We start from the raw sequence: 20,874 nt of genomic DNA on the forward strand, positions 1-20,874 counted from the left end.
ATTTTTACTCATATGCTTTGATGATCATTTGTATCTTATTATAACAAAAATTCAAACTATTAATCACAAAATTTTTAATACGAGACTTTTAATATTTATGTAATTTAGTGCTTTAAAAATATAATATATACAAAAAAATTAATTTTTTATTATATGATTAATATAATTGTTTAATTATTTTAATAATATAACATTAAACGAAAATTAAAATATAATTGTTTACTTTTTTTGTTTTGTTCGAGGAACATTCGGGAACGTTGAGAAGTCATTCTCATACTCCTTACGAGCTAAGCTAAACTTGTGTCACACACACTTTTTCCTTGTTTTTTTTTTTTTTTTTTTGAACTGAACACTTTTTCCTTGTTCCATTATAAAAAGACCTCTCTCTCTCTCTCTCTCGGAATCAGTTAGTTAAAAGCGATCACATAAGAAAGTTTCCTCTATTCATCAAATCTTTCCGAGTTTTTCCCGATCATATCCAATCAACATGGAGAGAGGTCGTTACCGTGGAGGTCGTGGAGGTGATGGCCGTGGCAGAAGCGGCGGAGATCGCGGTCGTGGCTATGGAGCTGGCGGCGGAGGAGATCGAGGTCGTGGTTATGGAGCTCGCGGCGGCGATTTTGGAAATCGTGGACAGAGTTCCGGTGGAAGTGGTGGTGGATACGATCGGAATCAAGAGGAAGTCCGAAGCCAGAGTCAGTGGGGACCACCGCCGGGTCACGGTGGCCGTGGGGCACAGTCGCAGCAACAGGCGGTCCAACAACCGCCACAGGCTCAAGTGAGTCAACCAGGAGGCGTCGGCAGAGGCGCGTGGGGTCGTAAGCCACAGATTTCTTCAGATACGGCGGCGGCTGTCCCGCCTTCTTCTCCGTCAACCGTCTCAGTTTCTGAAACGGCTCGTGGTATGCAGAATAAAACCTAATTTATAGCAATTTTTTTACACGGTTCCTGTAGCAATGATTGGAACGTGATTTACATTAACCGTTTCTATTTGAATTAGTCAATAGCTTTTGATGAATGTTTCTTTTGATTAACAATCAGTTTCATGTTTTTAATTTGAAATGACGAATCCGGAAGAAGCTTCTTCTTCTTCTTCGGTTCAAGTTGCTTCTACCGAGAGGAAAACACCAATGAGACGTCCTGATAAAGGCGGTGTTGTTGCTGTGCGTCGTGTAAACCTCTTGGTCAACCACTTCCGAGTCCACATTGATCCCGAAACTGTCATTAAGCATTACGATGTTGACATCAAACCAGAAATTTCCACTAAGAAGATATCTAGGTTCGAGCTTTCCATGGTCAGGGACAAGCTGTTCACCGACAATCCCGGCGAGTTTCCACTCGCCATGACCGCCTATGATGGTCAGAAGAATATCTTCAGCGCAGCGCAACTGCCTACTGGTTCTTATAAGGTGGATTTTCCCGAGACGGAAGAGACGAGAGCTCGAAGCTATACGTTCACCATCAAGCAGGTGAATGAGCTCATGCTCCGTGACTTGAGAGAGTACATGACAGGGGGCTCGTCTCTCAACCCTCGTGATGTACTTCAAGGGATGGATGTTGTGATGAAGGAGCATCCTTCAAAGTCTATGATAACCGTCGGTAAAAGCTTCTTCACCCGCGAGACTAAGAGCGATGATGATGACTTAGGTTTCGGTCTTGCTGCTGCCAAAGGATACAGACACGCTCTGAAGCCGACAGCGCAAGGTTTATCCTTGTGCTTGGACTACTCGGTGTTGGCGTTCCGGAAGTCCATGTCTGTCATCGAGTATCTGAAACATTACTTTGACTGGTCTGATTTGCAGCGTCAGTTCAACAGACGCGATGTGGAAATGGAATTGACTGGGTTGAAAGTCACTGTCACTCACCGGAAGAACAAACAGAAACTCACCATTGTAGGACTGAGTAGGAAAGACACTAAAGACGAAGGATTCGAGCTAATCGATGAAAAGGGGAATGAGCCGCCGAGGAAGACGTCCATTGTTGAGTATTTCAGGATTAAGTATGGAAAAGACATTGTTCACAAGAACATTCCCTGCTTGGATTTGGGTAAAAACGGACGGCAAAACTTGGTGCCCATGGAGCTGTGCATTTTGGTTGAAGGACAGGTTTACCCAAAGGAACGCTTGGGTAGAAATTCAGCCTTGTGGTTGAAAACGCTGTCACTAGTGAATCCACAGCAAAGGCGGAGGAATATACTCAAGATGATAGAGTCCAATGATGGTCCTAGCGGTGGAGAGATTATTGGCAACTTTGGGATGAAAGTCGATACAGAGATGACACCTGTGGTAGGTCGTGTTCTCAAGGCTCCGGCGTTGAAGTTGGCAGAGAGAGGCAAACCTGTCCGTGAGGAACCGGGACGTAACAATCAATGGAACCTTATGAAGAAGGGAGTCACGAGGGGTTCAGTAGTCAAGCATTGGGCTGTTCTTGACTTCACTGCCTCTGAGAGGAACACCAACTCCAGGATGGCTGACAACTTTGTGGGCCTGCTTATTAATCGTTGTAAGACACTTGGGATGCAGCTGAGGGATCCCATCATTTTCAAATCAGCAAGAATGAATTTGCTTTCTAATGCTAATGCTCTCGAGGATTTGCTTCGACAAGTGATTGACGAGGCTAAGCATAACCATGGTGGGGCTCGCCCAACTCTTGTTCTGTGTGCTATGTCTGGGAGGGTTGATGGCTACAAGACTCTCAAATGGATAGCCGAGACCAAGCTTGGTCTGGTGACTCAGTGTTTCTTGACCAATTCCGCCAGTAGAGGAGGTGACCAGTATCTGGCAAATCTCGCCCTCAAGATCAATGCAAAAGTTGGCGGAAGTAATGTTGAGCTGATGGATAGTGGCTACTCTTTCTTCAAAAGAGAGGACGAGGTCATGTTCATTGGTGCTGACGTCAACCATCCTGCTGCTCGAGACACGACGAGCCCCTCCATTGTTGCTGTTGTGGGCACTCTAAACTGGCCTGAAGCTAACCGTTACGCAGCTAGAGTCATTGCACAGCCTCGCCGGAAAGAGGAGATTCAAGGATTTGGTGACACGTGCTTTGAGCTTGTTAAAGCTCATTATCAGGTCACAAGGAAACGGCCTAACAAGATTGTTATCTTCCGTGATGGTGTCAGTGATGGTCAGTTCGACATGGTTCTTAATCGTGAGTTGCTTGATGTGAAGCTTACTTTTGAGAGGGACAACTACTTCCCCAAGATTACTGTAATCGTGGCGCAGAAACGTCATCAAACCCGTTTCTTCCCTGATACACCCAATGACGGAAGTGACAAGGGAAATGTTCCTTCAGGTACGGTGGTCGATACCAAAGTCATCCACCCGTTTGAGTACGATTTCTACCTCTGCAGTCACCATGGAGGCATAGGGACAAGCAAGCCCACTCATTATTATGCCCTTTGGGACGAACTCGACTTCACTTCAGATCAGATGCAGAAGCTTATCTTCGACATGTGCTTCACTTTCACTCGCTGCACCAAACCTGTGTCTCTCGTTCCTCCAGTCTACTATGCGGACATGGTCGCATTTAGAGGAAGAATTTACCACGAGGCGAGTTCACGGGAGAAGAACATTAGGCAGCCACGAGGAGCGCCTCCCCCACCGGCCGATTCACTTTCTGCTCTGACTTTGGAGGACAAAGCAATATTCAAGTTGCACAAGGAGCTTGAGAACGTTATGTTCTTTGTCTGAAAAAAAAGGTTTGGGGGGGTTATTATATTTGTGTTTTTGGGTACCTAAGCTGAAGTTAAAAATGCTATTATATTGATTATCGTAACAGCCCCAATAACGCAGTTTTACTCTTTCTTCTGGTAGAAAGGAGTTTGTGCGTGAATCTAATTGGGTTTATTGTAGTGTGTTTCTCTTTGTTTTAAAGTCTTTGTGTTGAAATCAGTTTGTGTTTGGTATTGTATTGCTCTTTGGAGCAGAGACTGCATTATGTAATGGTATTTTATTATATAATTATATAATTAAGAATCTGGGTTTTATTAGTAGTTCATACTCTGTTATCGTCTTCTCAAATTTTGTTTCTGGGTTTTGCTTCTTTTGATGTCAGAGATATGTTCTCTCATATATTGTTTGTGTTCTGCATTTTCTAAAGTAGTTTCTTGGAGAATCAATATCTATTTGGTTATTGTAGGAATGATTATGCATTTGATCATGCAATCTATGTGCCAAAAAGCTGAAGGATAAGTCTATGAGAGACATAACTATACATAGTGAAGCTTTTCGTTGCTTTTGATTTTATTCAGTCATTGGCGCTCTGTTTTTCTTCCGAGTGGTGCTCACTGATTTTTTCCTGGTATTATGAAACCATTAGAGCAAGAGCATCAGTTAATCCCCCTTTGGGGTTTATCTTCTTAAATTTTTTATTATTAAATTTTTTCCTTTTTTTTTGATTTTTTTTTTTTAAAAAAAATTGACCAATCGCGGGCCGCCATGTGTCGTAGAGTCCGCGTTACAGTGATGAACTTGAGAAAAGAGGATATCACGCAGGAGAGGCGAGACAAACCGAGTTCATCGCTTTTGCTTTTTTTAATATTTGTTTTCTTCGTAAAACGTGTTATACATTTCTTTTAAACCTCTAATGCGCATGACCTTAGATATTAATTTAATATATTCACAAGTGAAGGATTGAACACAGTTTCAAATTTTTGGTACTGAAACTATACTCTTCAAAGTTTGGTACTGAAGTTATAATTGGTAGAATAACTGTGCTGATAATACATTTAAAACTCTAGTTTCAGTTTATTTTATTTTTTATAAGAAAATATGAACATAAAAGTGGAAGATAACACTTCGAACAAACTGTTGTTTTGTAATTTTGATCAGTTGTGTCAATTTTGTTTCATTTTGTTGAAGAATATATTAATCTTCTATGTGAATATCAAGAAAGGAAAAACAAATTATATTATTTTCAGAAAAACTATATCCGTAAATATCCGTAAACAAATTATTTTATTTTCAGAACAAATCCGTTTTTGTTTGATGTTTTAATTTAATAAAAACCATAAAATAATAAATCATTTTATTAAAGTTTTATGATTGTTTTTTTTTTGCATTTGTTGTTTGAGATTTATTTATAATTAAAACAAGTTTTTACACATAAGTTCAAGTTAATATTTGTAATTTATATCATGGTGCATAGATTAATTGTTATAAACTTTGTACTTAGGATTAGAGAAAATAATATATCTAAATGTTTAAACTGAACACAACCAAATAAGAAATTAAATGAAAAGTAAAAAAAATGAAAGTCAAATACAACTATCAATTTAATGTTTATACAACATTCTACATGTTTTTATGTATTAATTTAATTTTTTATTAAATAAGTCTTTAAATTTTTGTTTCGTTAGGATTTTTTTAAAAAGGAAAACATTTATTTTATAAACCTCCTTTTTATTTACAATTAAAAAACTAAAAATAATATTAAATTTAGTATCAATACTAATTTTTAGTATCATACTATTTTACAATTTTGTTAATTAAATAATTTTTAGTATTATTTCATCATCAAATACTCTTTTAAAAATATTATCAAATAATTTTTGACAATTTTCTTTTAGTTAGGACTTAAAAATATGATACAAATTTCTTTATTTAGGATTTTTATACAAATATAAAACAACTATCAAATATTATTTTACTGTTTTTTAGGATTTTAGAAAACGAAATTAATATTACATAATATTTTACAATTATATTTTATCTAGGAATTTTTTTTTTACAACAAAAGGCTAAAGAGAGACTAAATAGATTTCTGATCCAAGAGCCACCTCGGAGATTTTGTCTAGGATTTAGAAAAGTAAAATTTCTATCAAATAATTATTTCGAGTTAGTATTAGGCCTGAAACTTTTATCCGAAATAATTGATTAAGATTAGAAAAGAAATTTCTTTTTTAGAAATCTTTTTTATTTTGGATTTTAGGAAAATAACAAGTTATTTTTACATAATGACAGTTTTTATTGACACATTCACAATCTATTTTTTTAATTGACACATGTCATAATCATATTAGGTGAAATATTTGAAGTTAATTTTGATTTATATTTTTTAACACAAAATTAATAAAAAGTAAAGTTTAATTATAAGAAAAATAAGATTATTTTTATATTTTTATTTTATTTAGACTTTTAAAAAGGACATTAATTATTTAATAATTAGTTTTCTTTTAGATTTTTATACAACTATTTTATTTTTATTAGAAAAAATTCTGTTTATTATTTATATATTTTTTCTTATACATAAAACACATATTCATCATATTCACACATACTCATGTACGACAACAACATCAAAACTAAAAATTATGTTAGCATCATAAGATTTAAAAAGTATAATGAAAGGTTGAGTTGTATGAAGAATTAAAAGAAAATACTAAGGTAATATTTTTCATGTAAATACTATTGTGTTTTTGTAAAAATAATATGTAGAAGCTTAAATATAGATGTGAAATATTTGTAGCTATTTTTTGTCATAATTTTTTAACATACAATTATCTATTAAAAAAAAGAAAGTTAGTTACTTATAAAAAAACAATAAGAGTGATTTTACAATTTTCTTTTAATTAGGCTTTTTAAAAAGTAATATTATTTATTAAAAAGTTAGTTTTTCTTCATGTTTTTATTAAATAATTTATTGTACTTGTAGAATTTTACAATTCGTTTTTGTTTAACATTTTTCTCTTAAAAGTTAATATTTATCGTTTATAATTATCTATCTTTAGTATCTTTTAAAACAAACATTATAATAAATAATAATAATAATAAGACTATTAAATAATATTTACAATTATTTTTTAAGAAAAATCGTTTTCATTATTTTAATATATATATATATATATATATATATTTGATTATGAGATAGTTTAACACATATCATATTTTTAAATATATAACTGACATTGTCATAATCATGTTAATTAGCAAGTTTGAAGAATCAAACTTTTTATAAAAAAATAATAATAATAAGACTATTAAATAATATTTATAATTAATTTTCAAGAAAAATCATTTTTATTATTTTAGTATATATAATTTTGATTATGAGATAGTTTAACACATATCACATTTTAAAATATATAACTGACATGTGTCACAATAATATTAATTAGCAATTTTGAAGAACCAAACTCAATATAATCTTGTATAATTATATTTTCATTTAAATTTAGAATAGTAAAATTATATTAAATAAATTGTTTTCAAATCTATTTTTTTAGGATTTTAAAAAAGGAAAATATCTAATAAAATTACTAGTAAATATTTTTAAAATTTGTTGTTACTATTAAATAATTTTTAAAAGTTGTTTTTTCAAAAAAAAAAATTTGTTATCTTATTATATGTATTTTTAATCAATATATATTTAAACACATGTCACAATCTTAAAATATTATCAAATAATCTATTGCTATTATCTTTTGATTAGATTTTAAAAAAGGAAAATTATTATTAAATAATATTTATTATTACTTTTTAATAAAATTCGTTTTTTATAAATATCTTTGTATATATATTTTTAATTATGAGATAAATTAATACATGTCATAATCTTAATAAATTAATTGACACATATCACAACCATGTTAATTAGCAATTTCGATGAACCAAACTTTATATAATAAGATAAGATTAGTCAAACGAACAGCAAAAATTTCTCAGCTCTAAAAAACTTGAAGTTTAAGTTGATTGGGCTAATTTCAACTTTAAAAAGTTCAACGTGAACAATGATGTTAACTTAAAAAAAAAAAATCGTTAGCCTCTTTTTCCAAAACTCAATTTTAGATACCCTAAATCCCACTATATAAAAGCAACTAATTTCAAGCCTTCTTAGGCATGCCACATATGATAAAATATTTAGAACCAATCATTTAGTCATGTCATTATGAGTTTTTTAATGACAAATTGCTGGGCCTCACAAAACCTTCACACCAATTCAATGTATCATTCCAGCCAATAGTATATCATATTCATCCCTCTTCGTTAACCCTAACCTCCACAATTCTTATACGCTTAAAATAGTTAAGGAAAATTACACTACACCATTAAATAATTCATACCACCATCTTTCAAAATTCCGGCTAGATAGATACACTTTCTCCACTGTTCAGAGCCATTAACACCTTAATCATATCAAAAACCCCAACCTGACGACTTTGTTCAACTTTCCCATCTCCATCTATATAATCCTTTGGCCACTTACGAAGCTCAAGTATTCTCCAAAGCTATATGAAAATACCTACCGCAGCCATGGCTGGACAAACTCCAACTCAACTGCACAAAATCCAGTCGAGGCGTGTTGAAGAAGAGTTAGAGTTTGTATTATGATCAGAGTACGCAAATTTCTGTCTAGATCGGCCATTTAGATCCCTGCAACTGAATCGCCACTGCCGAAGAGACGACGTAGCAGAAGATGAAAGATGTTTTTTCGTTCGAGAACTTTCGTATTGAATCTCTTCATAAACTCTTGGTAAGCTTATGTTAAGTTTAATGTTCTAAATCTGATCTGATTTGATTCGATATTATACATCGACGAAATTAAGCTTTTAAATTTAGTCATGATAATTGATACTGTTATGAAAAATTTCTTTGAGATTAGGAAGCATAAGTATATTGAAGCTCCAGATTGGTTATGATTTGTTTTTTTTAAAAAATTATTGCTCGAATGTATGGTTTGTCTATGCTCTTTCTTGATTAATTATGTTGTATGATTTTTTGCAGAAATGACAAAGCAAATCTGCTCAAATATTAGCCACCGACCTGAAAGTTTTTGCGGCTTTCAACTAACTTTACAAAGAGATCACTCAGCTTCTGACTCTAGAGAATTTTAGGTAAATTTTCTGTTCACTTTATATAACTGAATTTTCTGGAAAGCATACACTTTGGTGTTTAAGAGTGTGTGTGTGTGTGTGTTTGATATCTCCACAAGGAAAACGAGAAATTGTTAAAATATGTTGATACAAAATCAGTCAGGAATATAATGTATACTGAGTTGCAGAAGCTGATCGAGGGAAATCCTTTGTTTGATGTGAAGCTTCCCTTTCCCAGTTTCTAGGCTTCCCAGCTCAGAACTTTGATCAATCAAAGGTGAATTTCCTATATATTTCTTCAAACAGAAGGGTCAAGTTTTCAATGTTATTTTGTGCCGAATATTACATTTCGAATTGGCAGAACCAGCTATGTCAACGAGGCCAGATCTAGAGTTCAACACATCAACCAAATTGACAAAATTATCCATCTCTTTTTTGATGTATGCCATCAAAATTTAATCTAATCTTTAACTCGAGTCCTGAAATGGCTTTTTGTTGCAGGTTGTACAAAGTCTTGAACATTCTTGAATTCAATAGCACGAGGCAAAATATGCCAATAATAGTGCATGATATAGATGGGAAACTCTGACTACTTTTTGAAAAACCAAATCAGTAAGTGTAACTGGTGATTTCATATAACAAAGTATACATATCTTCCTTTTTAAATTATTTTATGCCACTTCCTTTTCAAAAAATTTGGAGAATGCATGCTTGATCATTAGTATATTATATACATATGGGATTGGTCATATAATACACTGAAAACGTAACTCCAGTTGCTGACTTTTTATGGGATGTTAACGCAACGATATTGCTATCTTTATTACAAACTCATGTTGGACGTGATCTTGACTTCAGGAATCTTTTCTTTTCCTAGATTGATAATTCTGGCAGCAGAAGCATGTAATACAAAATTTGGATATTTATAGTTAATTAACTAACTTGTCATGATCTGTGTATGTACCAGGTCAAAGTTGGGTGCACAAGGCAGGAAGCAACTGTGCTTAATAATGATTTACTATATACATGCTTTACTATATTTACTCTGAAATTCTATCTGAATAAAACATTTTCATATCTTTTTTTTCATTTTTTCATTAAAACATAAATATTTCATTTTTTCATTAAAATAAATATTTTGAATATTTAAGTAATTTCAAATTTATTTAAAAATAAATTTATATTTCATTTTTATTTTAAACAAAACTTTTAAATATTTAGTTAATGTCGTATTTATTTTAAAATTGAATTTATATTTCATTTTAACTAAAACAAAATTTTAAAATATCTAACTAATTTTGTTATGGGCAATTCTCTCAAATAGACCTTTTTATTTTGAAAATTTTAATATTTTTTAGTTTTTAAAATTTGAAATCATACCCCCCAAAACTCCACCACTTAACTCTAAACCCTAAATCATAAACCCTAAATTATAAATCCTAAACCCAAAAATACACCCCTTAATAAAACTTTTTGGTCATTTTGATATTTGAGGTCTATATTTGTTATAAAAACTTTTTTAGGTTTATCATAGGGAATTTCTCTTTTCTAATTACAACTAAAGACTTGTATAATTTTGTATTAATCTGTGATTCAATTTAATATAATATAATACTTTTTTAAAAAAAATTGATCTTTCACCTGTAAAATTTTTCAATTTAGAATATTGTATATCACATGATTTAAAATATGATTTCACTAAAAATTTAAAACAAATAAAATAAATTATTGCAAATGAACTATAAAATTATTGTGTTTTAAAATGTTTTATAAATAATTAGTAATATTGTAAATGTAGTGATTTTTTATGTAAATTAACAAATTTGAATCATCTAATCCGCGCGTAGCGCGGAAAACGAATCTAGTTTATTATAAAACTAGTTCGCAACTTCGCATACCCAACGACCAAATATCAATGGCTTCTGTCCACGTATGCAAATTGTGAAAAGAAACTGTGTGGTTTTTAGATGGGGTCCATGAGCAGAGACCATAATTGAAGTCTTATTTGACTTTAAACAATAAACTCAAAATGGAAATTAATAATTAAAAAGGTTAAATTTTGTAAAGATTTTTCTTTTAAAGAGAAATGAGAAATCTTTACTCTGTTAGGGTGTGGTGTGTAGTATATATACTGAGGGAATGTGAAGAGACCCAACAAAGATTATACAATCGCGAGAGGCTTCTCTGTCTAGTTGTGAAACAGAAGAAAGAATCAATCTTTCGTCAATGGAGCCTGACGTGGTGGAGATCGCTCCTCCTCTGTTCCCTTCTGGTTCGAGAACTCGTAAACCTAGAAAGGTTCCATCTTTTCTCTCCTTTTATAAGTTTCCCGGAAGTTAAATCGGTTTAACTGACGACGTGATGATCCCTTGTGTCTTTAGGGTTTCGTTTTCGTTTTAGGGTTTATGTGGGTAACTTTTGGTTACTCGTGTTTTGTTTGCTCAGGTTTAGGGTTTCGTTTCTGTTTTAGGGTTTATGTGGGTTTTCGTTTAAAGTTTGGTGGTTTGATCTTGTTGTAGGCTGGAATTCCTGAAGTGATCGATGTGGAACACTATGAGTTTCGCAATGCTAACCTTGTCGATAAGAAGAACAAAGGGAAGGCTATACAAGACGGCTCCTTGTATGATCATTTGGCTGATGAAGAAGTGGTGATGTCTACTACTCAACCTTGGGGGTTTCCGAGTTCTAGCAGCAAGAGATCTAGAAGAAGCAGTTCCGCTAGCTCTTCTCGTCCTAGAGCTGCTGTGGAGGTTGTTGTTTCTTCAGCTCAGGCTAATTTTCTGAGGGACTTTAAAAGATTTGACACTGTTGATAATTTCTCAAAACATCACTATGCTTCTCAGGGGAACGCTTCAAAGCAGGTGATGGTTAACATTCTATAGGATTAATGTTTTATTAATTCTTTACTTTTGATATTTAGCTGCCTCTCTCTCTCCTTTTTTTTTTATCTTATCAGCACTCAAGGACTTGGGTGAAAAAGATTCAAGCAGACTGGAAGATTCTTGAGAATGATTTGCCAGGTTATTTAGTGTATATACTTTATGCAGATCAATGCTTGCTACATTATTCACTTTTTTTTTTGGTTGCAAACAGAAACAATATCTGTGAGAGCCTGTGAATCAAGAATGGATCTTTTGAGAGCTGTAATTGTTGGAGCTGAGGGGACTCCTTACCATGAGGGTCTTTTCTTTTTCGATATTCACTTCCCTGACACCTATCCTTCAGTGCCACCAGTAATGTCCTCAACAACTACTTTCTCAATGTGTTCTTTTTTTTTTTTTACTTCTGATGACTTGTGATTTTGTTGGTAACAGATGGTTCATTACCATTCTGGTGGGCTTAGAATCAACCCAAATCTATACAACTGTGGTAAAGTATGCTTGAGTCTTCTCGGTACCTGGAATGGTAACGCTAGGGAGAAATGGCTCCCACAGGAGTCCACAATGTTACAGCTTCTCGTCTCAATCCAAGCACTCATCTTGAATCAAAAGCCTTACTTTAACGAACCTGCCTATGAGCGGACCAAGGGGACTCCATCAGGCGAGGCTCATTCCAAATTTTACAGTGAGAACGTATACGTTTTATCGTTGAGGACAATGGTTTACAGCATGAGAAAACCACCCAAGGTAAAATAATCTAGTCAAAAACTGTGTGTTTTCTTGGATTTTTATTATTAAAACTGTGCGTGTGGTGAATGTGCAGCACTTTGAAGAGTTTGTTCGCAGCCATTACTTTGAGCGGGCTCACGATATAGTGAAAGCGAGCAATGCTTATATAGATGGAGCTCCTGTTGGTTCTATAGTTAAAGGCGGTGTTCAAGACATTGAAGAAAGTAGCGAGAATGGTTCCATGAAGTTTAGGACCGAAGTGGCTACCTTTATGAAGACAGTTGTGGAAGAGTTGGTTAAGTTAGGTGTGAAGGAGCTTGAAGATAAACTGAAACCACCACCTAACGCAGAGGGCAGTAACAAATCAAACTGTAAGAGAAGCATATCATCGAGGTGAGCCAAGTCCAAGTATTTTGTTTCATTAATCATCTCCAAGCAGAAGAAGGAACTCATCTTCTTATGATTTGTTATTTTAGAAACTGAGAAGTAATTCTCTCTCATCATTTTAAGTTGATGATTTTTTTTTTCCAGTCGTATGTGTTATTAGCATTCAGTATCTGATTGATTACTTTTAGATTTTAATTTTTGATTTCTGTCAACAGGTTGAGTCTTTATATTTATTGTTTTGTTGTTGTTGGTTATTTGGTGGTAACATCAAAGAACTTCTCTCGAATATTGGACGCTACCTCTCATCTAACACGGACGGAGTAGAGAAATCGTGACTCTTTATAATTAATTTTTAAGAAAAATTATTTTCATTATTTCAGTATATATTTTTGATTATGAGTTAGTTTAACACATATTACAGTTTTAAATATATAACTCACACGTATCACAATCATGTTAATTAATAAAAAAAAATTTTTGATGAAATTTCAAATTTATTGATCAATCAAAAGGAAACATTTACAAAGAATATGCTAGAAAATGAGGTTCTTTTGCATGTATACTACTATAATTCTATTCTACTTCTAAGCATAAACTTCAAACCATCTACACATAAGGCCACTAAGTTTATGATCAGCCTTGTATTTAAGAGAGGAAATCCTGTTCTTGACGGTCTTGTTGACTATGGATATCATCTGCTCAGTTCCATGTATCCCACGGTTGTGCCTAAGGAAGAAGGAGGATCTGTATTATCCTAAGGAAGGAGGAGGATTGTGTTATTTATGCTTCCTTAGAGCACCCCAATTGAAGGTTTATGGGAGAGTTCACACAGAAATCAAGAAAAAAAAAAAAAAATAATTCAATCCCATGAACCCCTCTCTCCTAAAACTCTTTTGGCTGAACCCCTCTCTCCTAAAGTTCATCACTGTAGCACGGACTCCACGTGTCATGGCGGCCCGCGATTGGTCTGGTTTTTTTTACTTTTATTTTTTTTTAAAAGCCAAAAAAAAAGAAAAAAATTTTAATAATAAAAAACTGAAAAGATGAACCCCAAGAGGAGGTTCATTGATGTGGATGCTCTTACAATCTCAATCCCAATCGGTTAATTAGCAATTTTGTAGAATCAAACTCAATATAATCTTTTATAATTATATTTTCATTAAAATTTTAGAAAAGAAAAATTATACTAAATAAATTGTTTTCAAATTTTTAGGATTTTAAAAAAGAAAAATTTCTAAAATAATTACTACAAAATTGTTTTTACTATGAAATAAATTGTAAAAGTAAACTTTCAATTCAAAAAAAAAAATTATAAGTAGTTTTTTTTTTAAAATCGTTTTTATTATCTTATTATATATATATATATATATATATTTTATCATTATATATATTTAAACACATGTCACAATGTTAGAAAGAAAAAATATTATCAAATAATCTTTTTGCAATTATCTTTTGGTTAGGATTTTATAAGAAAGGAAAATTACTATTAAATAATATTTATAATTATTTTTTAATAAAATTTGTTTTTGTTAATAACTTAGTATATATATTTTTAATTAAAAGATAGAATAACATATGTCACAATCTTAAATATATAATTGTCATGTGTCGCGATCATGCTAATTAGCAATTTTGAAAAACTAAGTTTTATATAATAAGATTTTTATTTACCTTTGTTTTCTGGATTAGAATCATGTTATTTAGCAAATTGAGTCCAATCAAACCGTTGACAAAAAAAAAGAGTCCAATCAAACCGGTCCTTTTTTTTAAGAGATTAGAAGCAAACGAACTCACTCTCCCTTCACTGACAAGCCTCACCGGAGCAAAGTGAAAGACGCTAATGACACTCTGTTCTTCATCTTCGTCTTCTCAGAAGACATGGATTGTTCACGGGATCTTGGTCGGAATGGCGATTGCTGCGGCGATAGGCGCACGTGCGTATCTGGGTCGATCCAGGAAATTCCGGAGCCGGGTCGTGGGAATCATCCCCGCCCGTTACGCTTCCTCTCGATTCGAGGGAAAGCCCCTCGTGCAAATCCTCGGCAAACCCATGATCCAGGTTCCTCCTGTATCCAGTATCTCTGCCTATATCTAAAGTAACCACCTTTACGAGTTTTGTTACCTTCTCAATCTATAAGTGTTTCCATATTTTTTTCTCAAAACAGAGAACTTGGGAGAGGTCTAAGTTAGCCTCTACGCTTGATCACGTTGGTAATGTAGCTCACATCTCTTAAAAAGATGTCTACTTTATGGATCTAACATCTCTTCTATGATCAGTCGTGGCCACCGATGACGAAAGGATCGCGGATTGCTGTCGTGGATTCGGTGCTGATGTCATCATGACATCAGAGTCTTGCAGAAACGGTCTGCACACACCATTTTCTTCAGTCCCCTGTTTGTTTTCTTTGGCTTAAGCTATGTATCATCATCTGGTGATTCCCTAGGTACTGAGCGGTGCAACGAAGCTCTAGAGAAGCTGGAGAAGGAGTATGATGTGGTTGTTAACATTCAAGGCGATGAACCACTCATTGAGCCTGAGATTATTGACGGTGTTGTCAAAGCACTTCAGGTTTCACCTGATGCAGTGTTTAGCACAGCGGTGACATCGTTGAAACCAGAAGACGGGCTTGATCCTAACCGAGTCAAATGTGTTGTGGACAACCGTGGCTATGCTATCTATTTCTCAAGAGGCTTGATTCCTTTTAACAAGTAAATGAACAAGTAGTCTCTTATGTTTTTGTCTTCTGTGTGTTGTTACCTTTATAGTGTTCCTGTGGTTGTGTATTTATCATACGCTATGTAACTAGTAATCACTTACGTTTTCTGCGGTCTTAGGAGTGGTGGAGTGAATCCAGAGTTCCCGTATATGCTTCATCTTGGTATTCAGGTACTGAGTGAGCAGCCAGTTTCTCATATTCTATATGTATTATGATCTAAATCTCTATATCTTTATCTCAGAGCTTTGATTCCAAGTTTCTGAATGTATATTCGGAGCTTCAACCAACGCCATTGCAGGTAGAAGAGGATCTAGAGCAGCTCAAAGTTCTTGAGAATGGCTACAAAATGAAGGTAAAACAGATGATGTATCATCCCAAAGAATGGACTCTATGCTCAGAGAGACTTGTAACTCAAGGCACTGATGTTTGGTTGTCACACAGGTTATAAAGGTGGACCATGAAGCCCATGGAGTTGATACACCTGAAGATGTTGAAAAGATTGAATCTTTAATGCGTGAAAGAAACCTCTCATAGTCCTCAAAAATACACATCTTGCTTTCACATGAACTCTTTTCCTTGTTTTATGATATGGTTCTTCCCTGTTTTTTACTCTGTAATTCAACGAGTAAACTTACACATATCTTTTATAAGCTAATGTAATACTACTGGTAGATTTAAATAATAGGAAAGAAATGTGGAAGCTTGTGTTTGGTACATCCAAGAAAAGATAAGGATTAAGGACTAAGGACTGTGAGAACATGGTGATATTTATATAGCCAATGACTTAATTAGGAAAACGTGCTAAATGCCTCGAAATAGCTGTCTCCTTTGTGTGAGAGAGATCTGAGATCCAAAGATGCTGGGCTTTTGTAAACCGGCAAGAGCACAAGTCACCCTTACAGAAAGAGGAGAGGATGAGTAATGGAGAAAACTAGGGTTTTGGTAGTAACGGTAATGTGCTTTGTATATTTAGGGTTTAATAGTGTTGGGATGTGCTCAGAGTCAGATGCCTTGATCAAGACGTATGTGTCTAATGAGTTGCTTGATTCAGTTAATCTCAAAGGTATATATATATAAGTATCTGGATTTAATGTGTTAACTCTCTGTTTGTTTGCATCCATTGTGTTATTAGTCCCCTAGACGACTGGGATTCACTCGTGTTGGAGTCCAAAGTCACGGTGATGTTTATGTTCACAGCTACGTGGTGCGGATCATGTGGTGAGATGAGCCTCATATTAGACTAACTGGACTCAGAATATAGAGGGAGCTTCAAGTTCTACATAGTCGATGTTATCAAGGATCAATTCATCGCAGATCAATACAGTGTACGGGATCTTCCGACCACCATTATCTTCAAAGATGGAGAAAATATAGCTTCTTCCATTGGACCTCTTTCAGCGAAGAGATTGAAATCACTCGTCGAGCAATACCTGTAACTCTTTGGACTTGGCTCGAGTCTCTTTATTTGTGTTTGACTGTCATGTGTCTTTGAAGTTATTACTTTTTCTTCTGACTTTTTATTACTTATTCTCAAAACCTGTATTATATAAAAATAGAAAAATGATCGCTAACTACCTGAAATATTGACCATCATATGGCTAACCATTCGAACTAAATTAATGTATACCTAGCCACACGAAATATATGTTATGCATGACAACATCCTTCAACTTTATGATGTTATGTAGTTAACATCACGAGTTTAATTTTATTCATCCAAAAACTGATGCGGATGTTATTATGTTAGAGATCGTTTAAATATCTTGTTTCAACAATTAAAATATGACCGATCCGACTATAATTTAACTAAAATTAGATTTTGACCCACATTTTAACAGCGTAAGAATATTTTTCACAAAATCTAATTTACAAAATCAATATGTTTTAACATTTTTTTGATAAGTAGTGTTTTAACATTTTTATTTTAGTGTATTTTTAAAACTATATAATTGTATTAGTTTTATTTATATTAATCTGTTTTGTTATAAACTTTTAATAAGTAGTGTTTTAACATTTTTATTTTAGTGTTTTAACATTTAAATTTTAGTGTATTTTAAAACTATATAATTGTATTATTTTTATTTTTATTAATCTTTTTTTGTTTATTTTTAATTATTTTAATCTGTTTTGTTATGAACTTTTAATAAAAAAATAAGTTCGTTTGATTAATTGTATATATATATACTTCTTTGATAATTTTTTTTAATTATAAAACTTATTTGCTGTCAATTTACTGATTCTAATATTTTATTTGCTTAAAAATTATATGATGTCAACTTAAACCAAACATAATCTTGCGTATATAATTATAAATTACATACTTTTAAGAATAAAAATAATCAAAGAATAAGAATCTAATATGAAAGTTTTACTAAGTTTAAATGAATGGAATTTTTGTTTATGAAAAAATATAAAAAATAATTCATTAACTTAATAATTTTGTATTAAACAAATAAAATGTTAGAGTCAATAAATTGACATCAATGAAGTTTTATAATATTTTTTTATCAAATAAGTATATATCACACAATTAATCAAACAAATTACATAATTTTAATTAAAAGTTAGATTTTTATTAAAAGTTGTAAATTAGATTCTTACGCTTTAAAACATGGGCCAAAATCTAATTTAGGTAAATTACCCTTAGATACGTCACATTTTAATTGATGAATCGAGAGATTTAAACGGTCTCTGACATACACATCATTTTTTGGATGAATGAAATTAAACTTGTGATGCTAACTACATAACATCATAAAGTTGAGGGATGTTGCCATGCAAAAATATATACTTTGTATAGCTAAGTACACATTTGTTTAGTTTGCATGGTTAGCCATGTGATGGTCCATACTTCATGTAGTCAGCAATCATTTTTTCTATAAAAATTGAAGCTATAAGTCAATGTAAAGTCTATACTATTAAAACATAAGTTTTTTTTTAGGTCCTCTTACTTTTTTGCAAGTATTCACAAATGTGCTATTGAAATATATATATATATATCAGTTTAAATTAAACTATAACCCATATACAATATATAAACATTTTAGCTTTAAAAGTTACTTTGAAATTGTTTTTTGATAAAAGCTTTGGACGAACATTAACAACTTAATTTAAAAAAATATATATAAATTACTAAAACTACTATTCCCACAATAAAATTTTGTTATCAGTATAATTACGTTTTTCCTATTCAAGATACAAATGATCAAAAAAAATTTCATTTAATAGACATTAATATTAAAAATATAGTATGTATGTTAATATCATTTAAATGTAATTACACATCATATCAAATAGAAAAAAAATATATTGTTTGGATTAATAAAATTGATTTATATGTTTGCACCAAATTAATTATATATGTAACAGCCACGAATTAAGCTAGAATACAATAAAGAACAAAACATAATGAGGCAAAATCCGTTTAGGGTTTTTTATTATTGTGTGAATAATAATCTTACAAACCCTTAGACCCATATTTATAGCTGCCCCAAAAACCTGATTTCCTTTATCCTTTAGGAATACATACTTATCTAGAAAAAGTAAAATTTTCTAAACCTAAAAGGCACCCCCTAGATGTCAACCTTGATAGCGATTTATCTTCCTTGCGCCTACGACACCCGCATTCGATCCGACCCACAGAGATTTAAGACACACAGATGCAACAAACACCACCTTGACGAAAAATCTCTAAAAACTCTCTATCCCGTCTATCTTCTGAGGGGAACCTCCTTTGCTTCTCAACATTGGCAAACACGGTACAGATCCAAGCAATGCTTGAACTTCTCCGTTGTACCAGGCTTGGTCAACATGTCAACAGGATTCTCTGATGTATGCACCTTTTCCAATAAGACTTCTCCAGAAGCTGCCAACTTCCTTATCTTGTGAAACCTTATACGAATGTGCTTCGTCCTCCCATGATACACTTGATTTTTAGCCAAACATAATGTACTTTGACTATCACAGTGTAGCTGAACACCTTCTTGATCAACACCCAATTCAGACACAAGACCTTGTACCCATACTGCTTCCCCAAGTGCCATGTATTCAGCTTCAGTGGTCGACATCGCTACAATAGGTTGTTGTACTGATCTTCAGCATATAGGTGCTCCTGCAATGGTAAATACATATCATGTAGTCGACCTGCTATTATCAAGGTCTCCACCATAATCTGAATCCACGAACCCAATAGCTGAATGCTGCACTTCTCCTCCAAACATAAATCCATAGTCACTTGTCCCTCGCAAGTACCTTAGGATCCACATCACAGAATTCCAATGTTTTTTTCCAGGATTCGACATGTACTTACTAACTTGACTAACTGCTTGTGCTAGATCCGGCTTTGTACACACCATTGCATACATCAAACAACCAATTGCGCTAGCATAAGGAACCTCTGCCATATCCTTGAGCTCTTCAGCAGACTTTGCACTTTGCTATGCTGAAAGTATGAAGTGCTTCACTAATGGTGTAGAGACTGATTTTGACTTCGACATGTCAAAACGTTCTAACACCTTTTCGATGTAACTCTTCTGGGAAAGCCATAATCTCTTAAAGCTTTTATTCTTGCGAATCTCTGATATATGGTGTTTTATACATCTTGTATATATGCTTTAAAATTGGTTTTCAAGTCTTTATCGAGTCTTCCTAGTCCTTTTGGAGATTACAGGTCTGGAGTTGCATTGGATGGGAGATGGATCAGCTGGAACAAAAGAGGCAGAAAACAATGCAATTTGGTGGTTTTCACGCAGAACAGTCTTGATGACTGTTCCGGATAGCGGAGCAACCCGAGTGATTGTTCCGAGTGAGTGTTCCAGCGGCAGAGATTTTTAAGGAAACTACAGTCATTACGGGATTTGCCCTAATTATCCCTATTTTCTCTCCCAGCCGCTTGTGGCTTTGATATATCATATTTTATGTTTCTCTTTATCATTCTACGCTATTCTAGACAGAAGAAAACCATTGGAGACTTTTGTGCTTTTGGATTGTAAAGGGAGAAGGCTCCATCTCTCTCACCATAGAGAAGATTATCCTGAACCCTCTTTCTATCTCTTTTATTTACATGAAGTCTTATTCAGAATTGATTTCTGTGTTCTCTCTTGTTATGACTGAGTAGTCGATCTAGCTAGCCTAGGGCGTTAGGGTGTTAGATCGTGAGCTAAACATAGATAAGTATCCATTGATTGTCTTCATTCATAACTGCTCTTATTGCTTGCATTAAACTGGTCAGTTATTGTTAGATCCTAGGTGTAACCTATTCATTAATCGTGTAATAGATTGCAAGATCTGTTATGAATGAGCATACCATCCCTAATCAGCGAAAGTAGATATTAGGGTACTGTTTTGT

At 33.3% G+C, this 20,874-nt stretch overlaps 3 protein-coding genes across 6 annotated transcripts; all 3 read left to right on the forward strand.

Annotated features, from left to right (window-relative positions):
* The first annotated feature begins 374 nt into the window (after positions 1 to 374).
* LOC125598495 (protein argonaute 2-like) lies at positions 375 to 3,977 on the forward strand. Of its 3 annotated transcripts, none has more exons than XM_048772529.1 (2): positions 375 to 902; positions 1,078 to 3,977. In XM_048772529.1, the coding sequence occupies exons 1-2, from the start codon at positions 488 to 490 to the stop codon at positions 3,690 to 3,692; spliced, it is 3,030 nt and encodes a 1,009-aa protein (XP_048628486.1). In that variant the 5' UTR covers positions 375 to 487; the 3' UTR covers positions 3,693 to 3,977. The 3 variants fall into 3 exon arrangements, with proteins under 3 accessions (XP_048628486.1, XP_048628487.1, XP_048628488.1); XM_048772530.1 differs by having other exon boundaries at positions 1,081 to 3,977; XM_048772531.1 differs by having other exon boundaries at positions 447 to 902; positions 1,042 to 3,977.
* A 6,900-nt stretch (positions 3,978 to 10,877) lies between these two features.
* LOC125598498 (probable ubiquitin-conjugating enzyme E2 26) lies at positions 10,878 to 13,061 on the forward strand. Its single transcript, XM_048772536.1, has 6 exons — positions 10,878 to 11,110; positions 11,332 to 11,673; positions 11,769 to 11,832; positions 11,906 to 12,045; positions 12,127 to 12,438; positions 12,515 to 13,061. The coding sequence occupies exons 1-6, from the start codon at positions 11,039 to 11,041 to the stop codon at positions 12,815 to 12,817; spliced, it is 1,233 nt and encodes a 410-aa protein (XP_048628493.1). The 5' UTR covers positions 10,878 to 11,038; the 3' UTR covers positions 12,818 to 13,061.
* A 1,486-nt stretch (positions 13,062 to 14,547) lies between these two features.
* On the forward strand, positions 14,548 to 16,241 carry LOC125598497 (3-deoxy-manno-octulosonate cytidylyltransferase, mitochondrial-like). Of its 2 annotated transcripts, none has more exons than XM_048772535.1 (7): positions 14,548 to 14,869; positions 14,976 to 15,021; positions 15,088 to 15,174; positions 15,255 to 15,519; positions 15,646 to 15,697; positions 15,826 to 15,879; positions 15,969 to 16,241. In XM_048772535.1, the coding sequence occupies exons 1-7, from the start codon at positions 14,651 to 14,653 to the stop codon at positions 16,059 to 16,061; spliced, it is 816 nt and encodes a 271-aa protein (XP_048628492.1). In that variant the 5' UTR covers positions 14,548 to 14,650; the 3' UTR covers positions 16,062 to 16,241. The 2 variants fall into 2 exon arrangements, with proteins under 2 accessions (XP_048628492.1, XP_048628491.1); XM_048772534.1 differs by having other exon boundaries at positions 14,550 to 14,869; positions 15,769 to 15,879.
* The last annotated feature ends 4,633 nt before the right edge of the window (positions 16,242 to 20,874 follow it).

Source organism: Brassica napus, unplaced genomic scaffold, assembly GCF_020379485.1.
Source record: "Brassica napus cultivar Da-Ae unplaced genomic scaffold, Da-Ae ScsIHWf_1723;HRSCAF=2352, whole genome shotgun sequence".
In the NCBI taxonomy this organism is placed as follows: domain Eukaryota; kingdom Viridiplantae; phylum Streptophyta; class Magnoliopsida; order Brassicales; family Brassicaceae; genus Brassica; species Brassica napus.

Bases quoted from the DNA above. Each gene is read 5' to 3' on its own strand.
- LOC125598495 (XM_048772529.1), top strand. From the start codon at position 488: ATGGAGAGAGGTCGTTACCGTGGAGGTCGTGGAGGTGATGGCCGTGGC. The intron at 903-1,077 runs GTATGCAGAATA...CGAATCCGGAAG, and splicing joins AGTTTCTGAAACGGCTCGTG to AAGCTTCTTCTTCTTCTTCG.
- LOC125598498 (XM_048772536.1), top strand. From the start codon at position 11,039: ATGGAGCCTGACGTGGTGGAGATCGCTCCTCCTCTGTTCCCTTCTGGT. The intron at 12,046-12,126 runs GTAATGTCCTCA...TGTTGGTAACAG, and splicing joins CCTATCCTTCAGTGCCACCA to ATGGTTCATTACCATTCTGG. The intron at 12,439-12,514 runs GTAAAATAATCT...GTGAATGTGCAG, and splicing joins GCATGAGAAAACCACCCAAG to CACTTTGAAGAGTTTGTTCG.
- LOC125598497 (XM_048772534.1), top strand. From the start codon at position 14,651: ATGACACTCTGTTCTTCATCTTCGTCTTCTCAGAAGACATGGATTGTT. The intron at 15,022-15,087 runs GTAATGTAGCTC...TTCTATGATCAG, and splicing joins CTCTACGCTTGATCACGTTG to TCGTGGCCACCGATGACGAA. The intron at 15,880-15,968 runs GTAAAACAGATG...GTTGTCACACAG, and splicing joins AGAATGGCTACAAAATGAAG to GTTATAAAGGTGGACCATGA.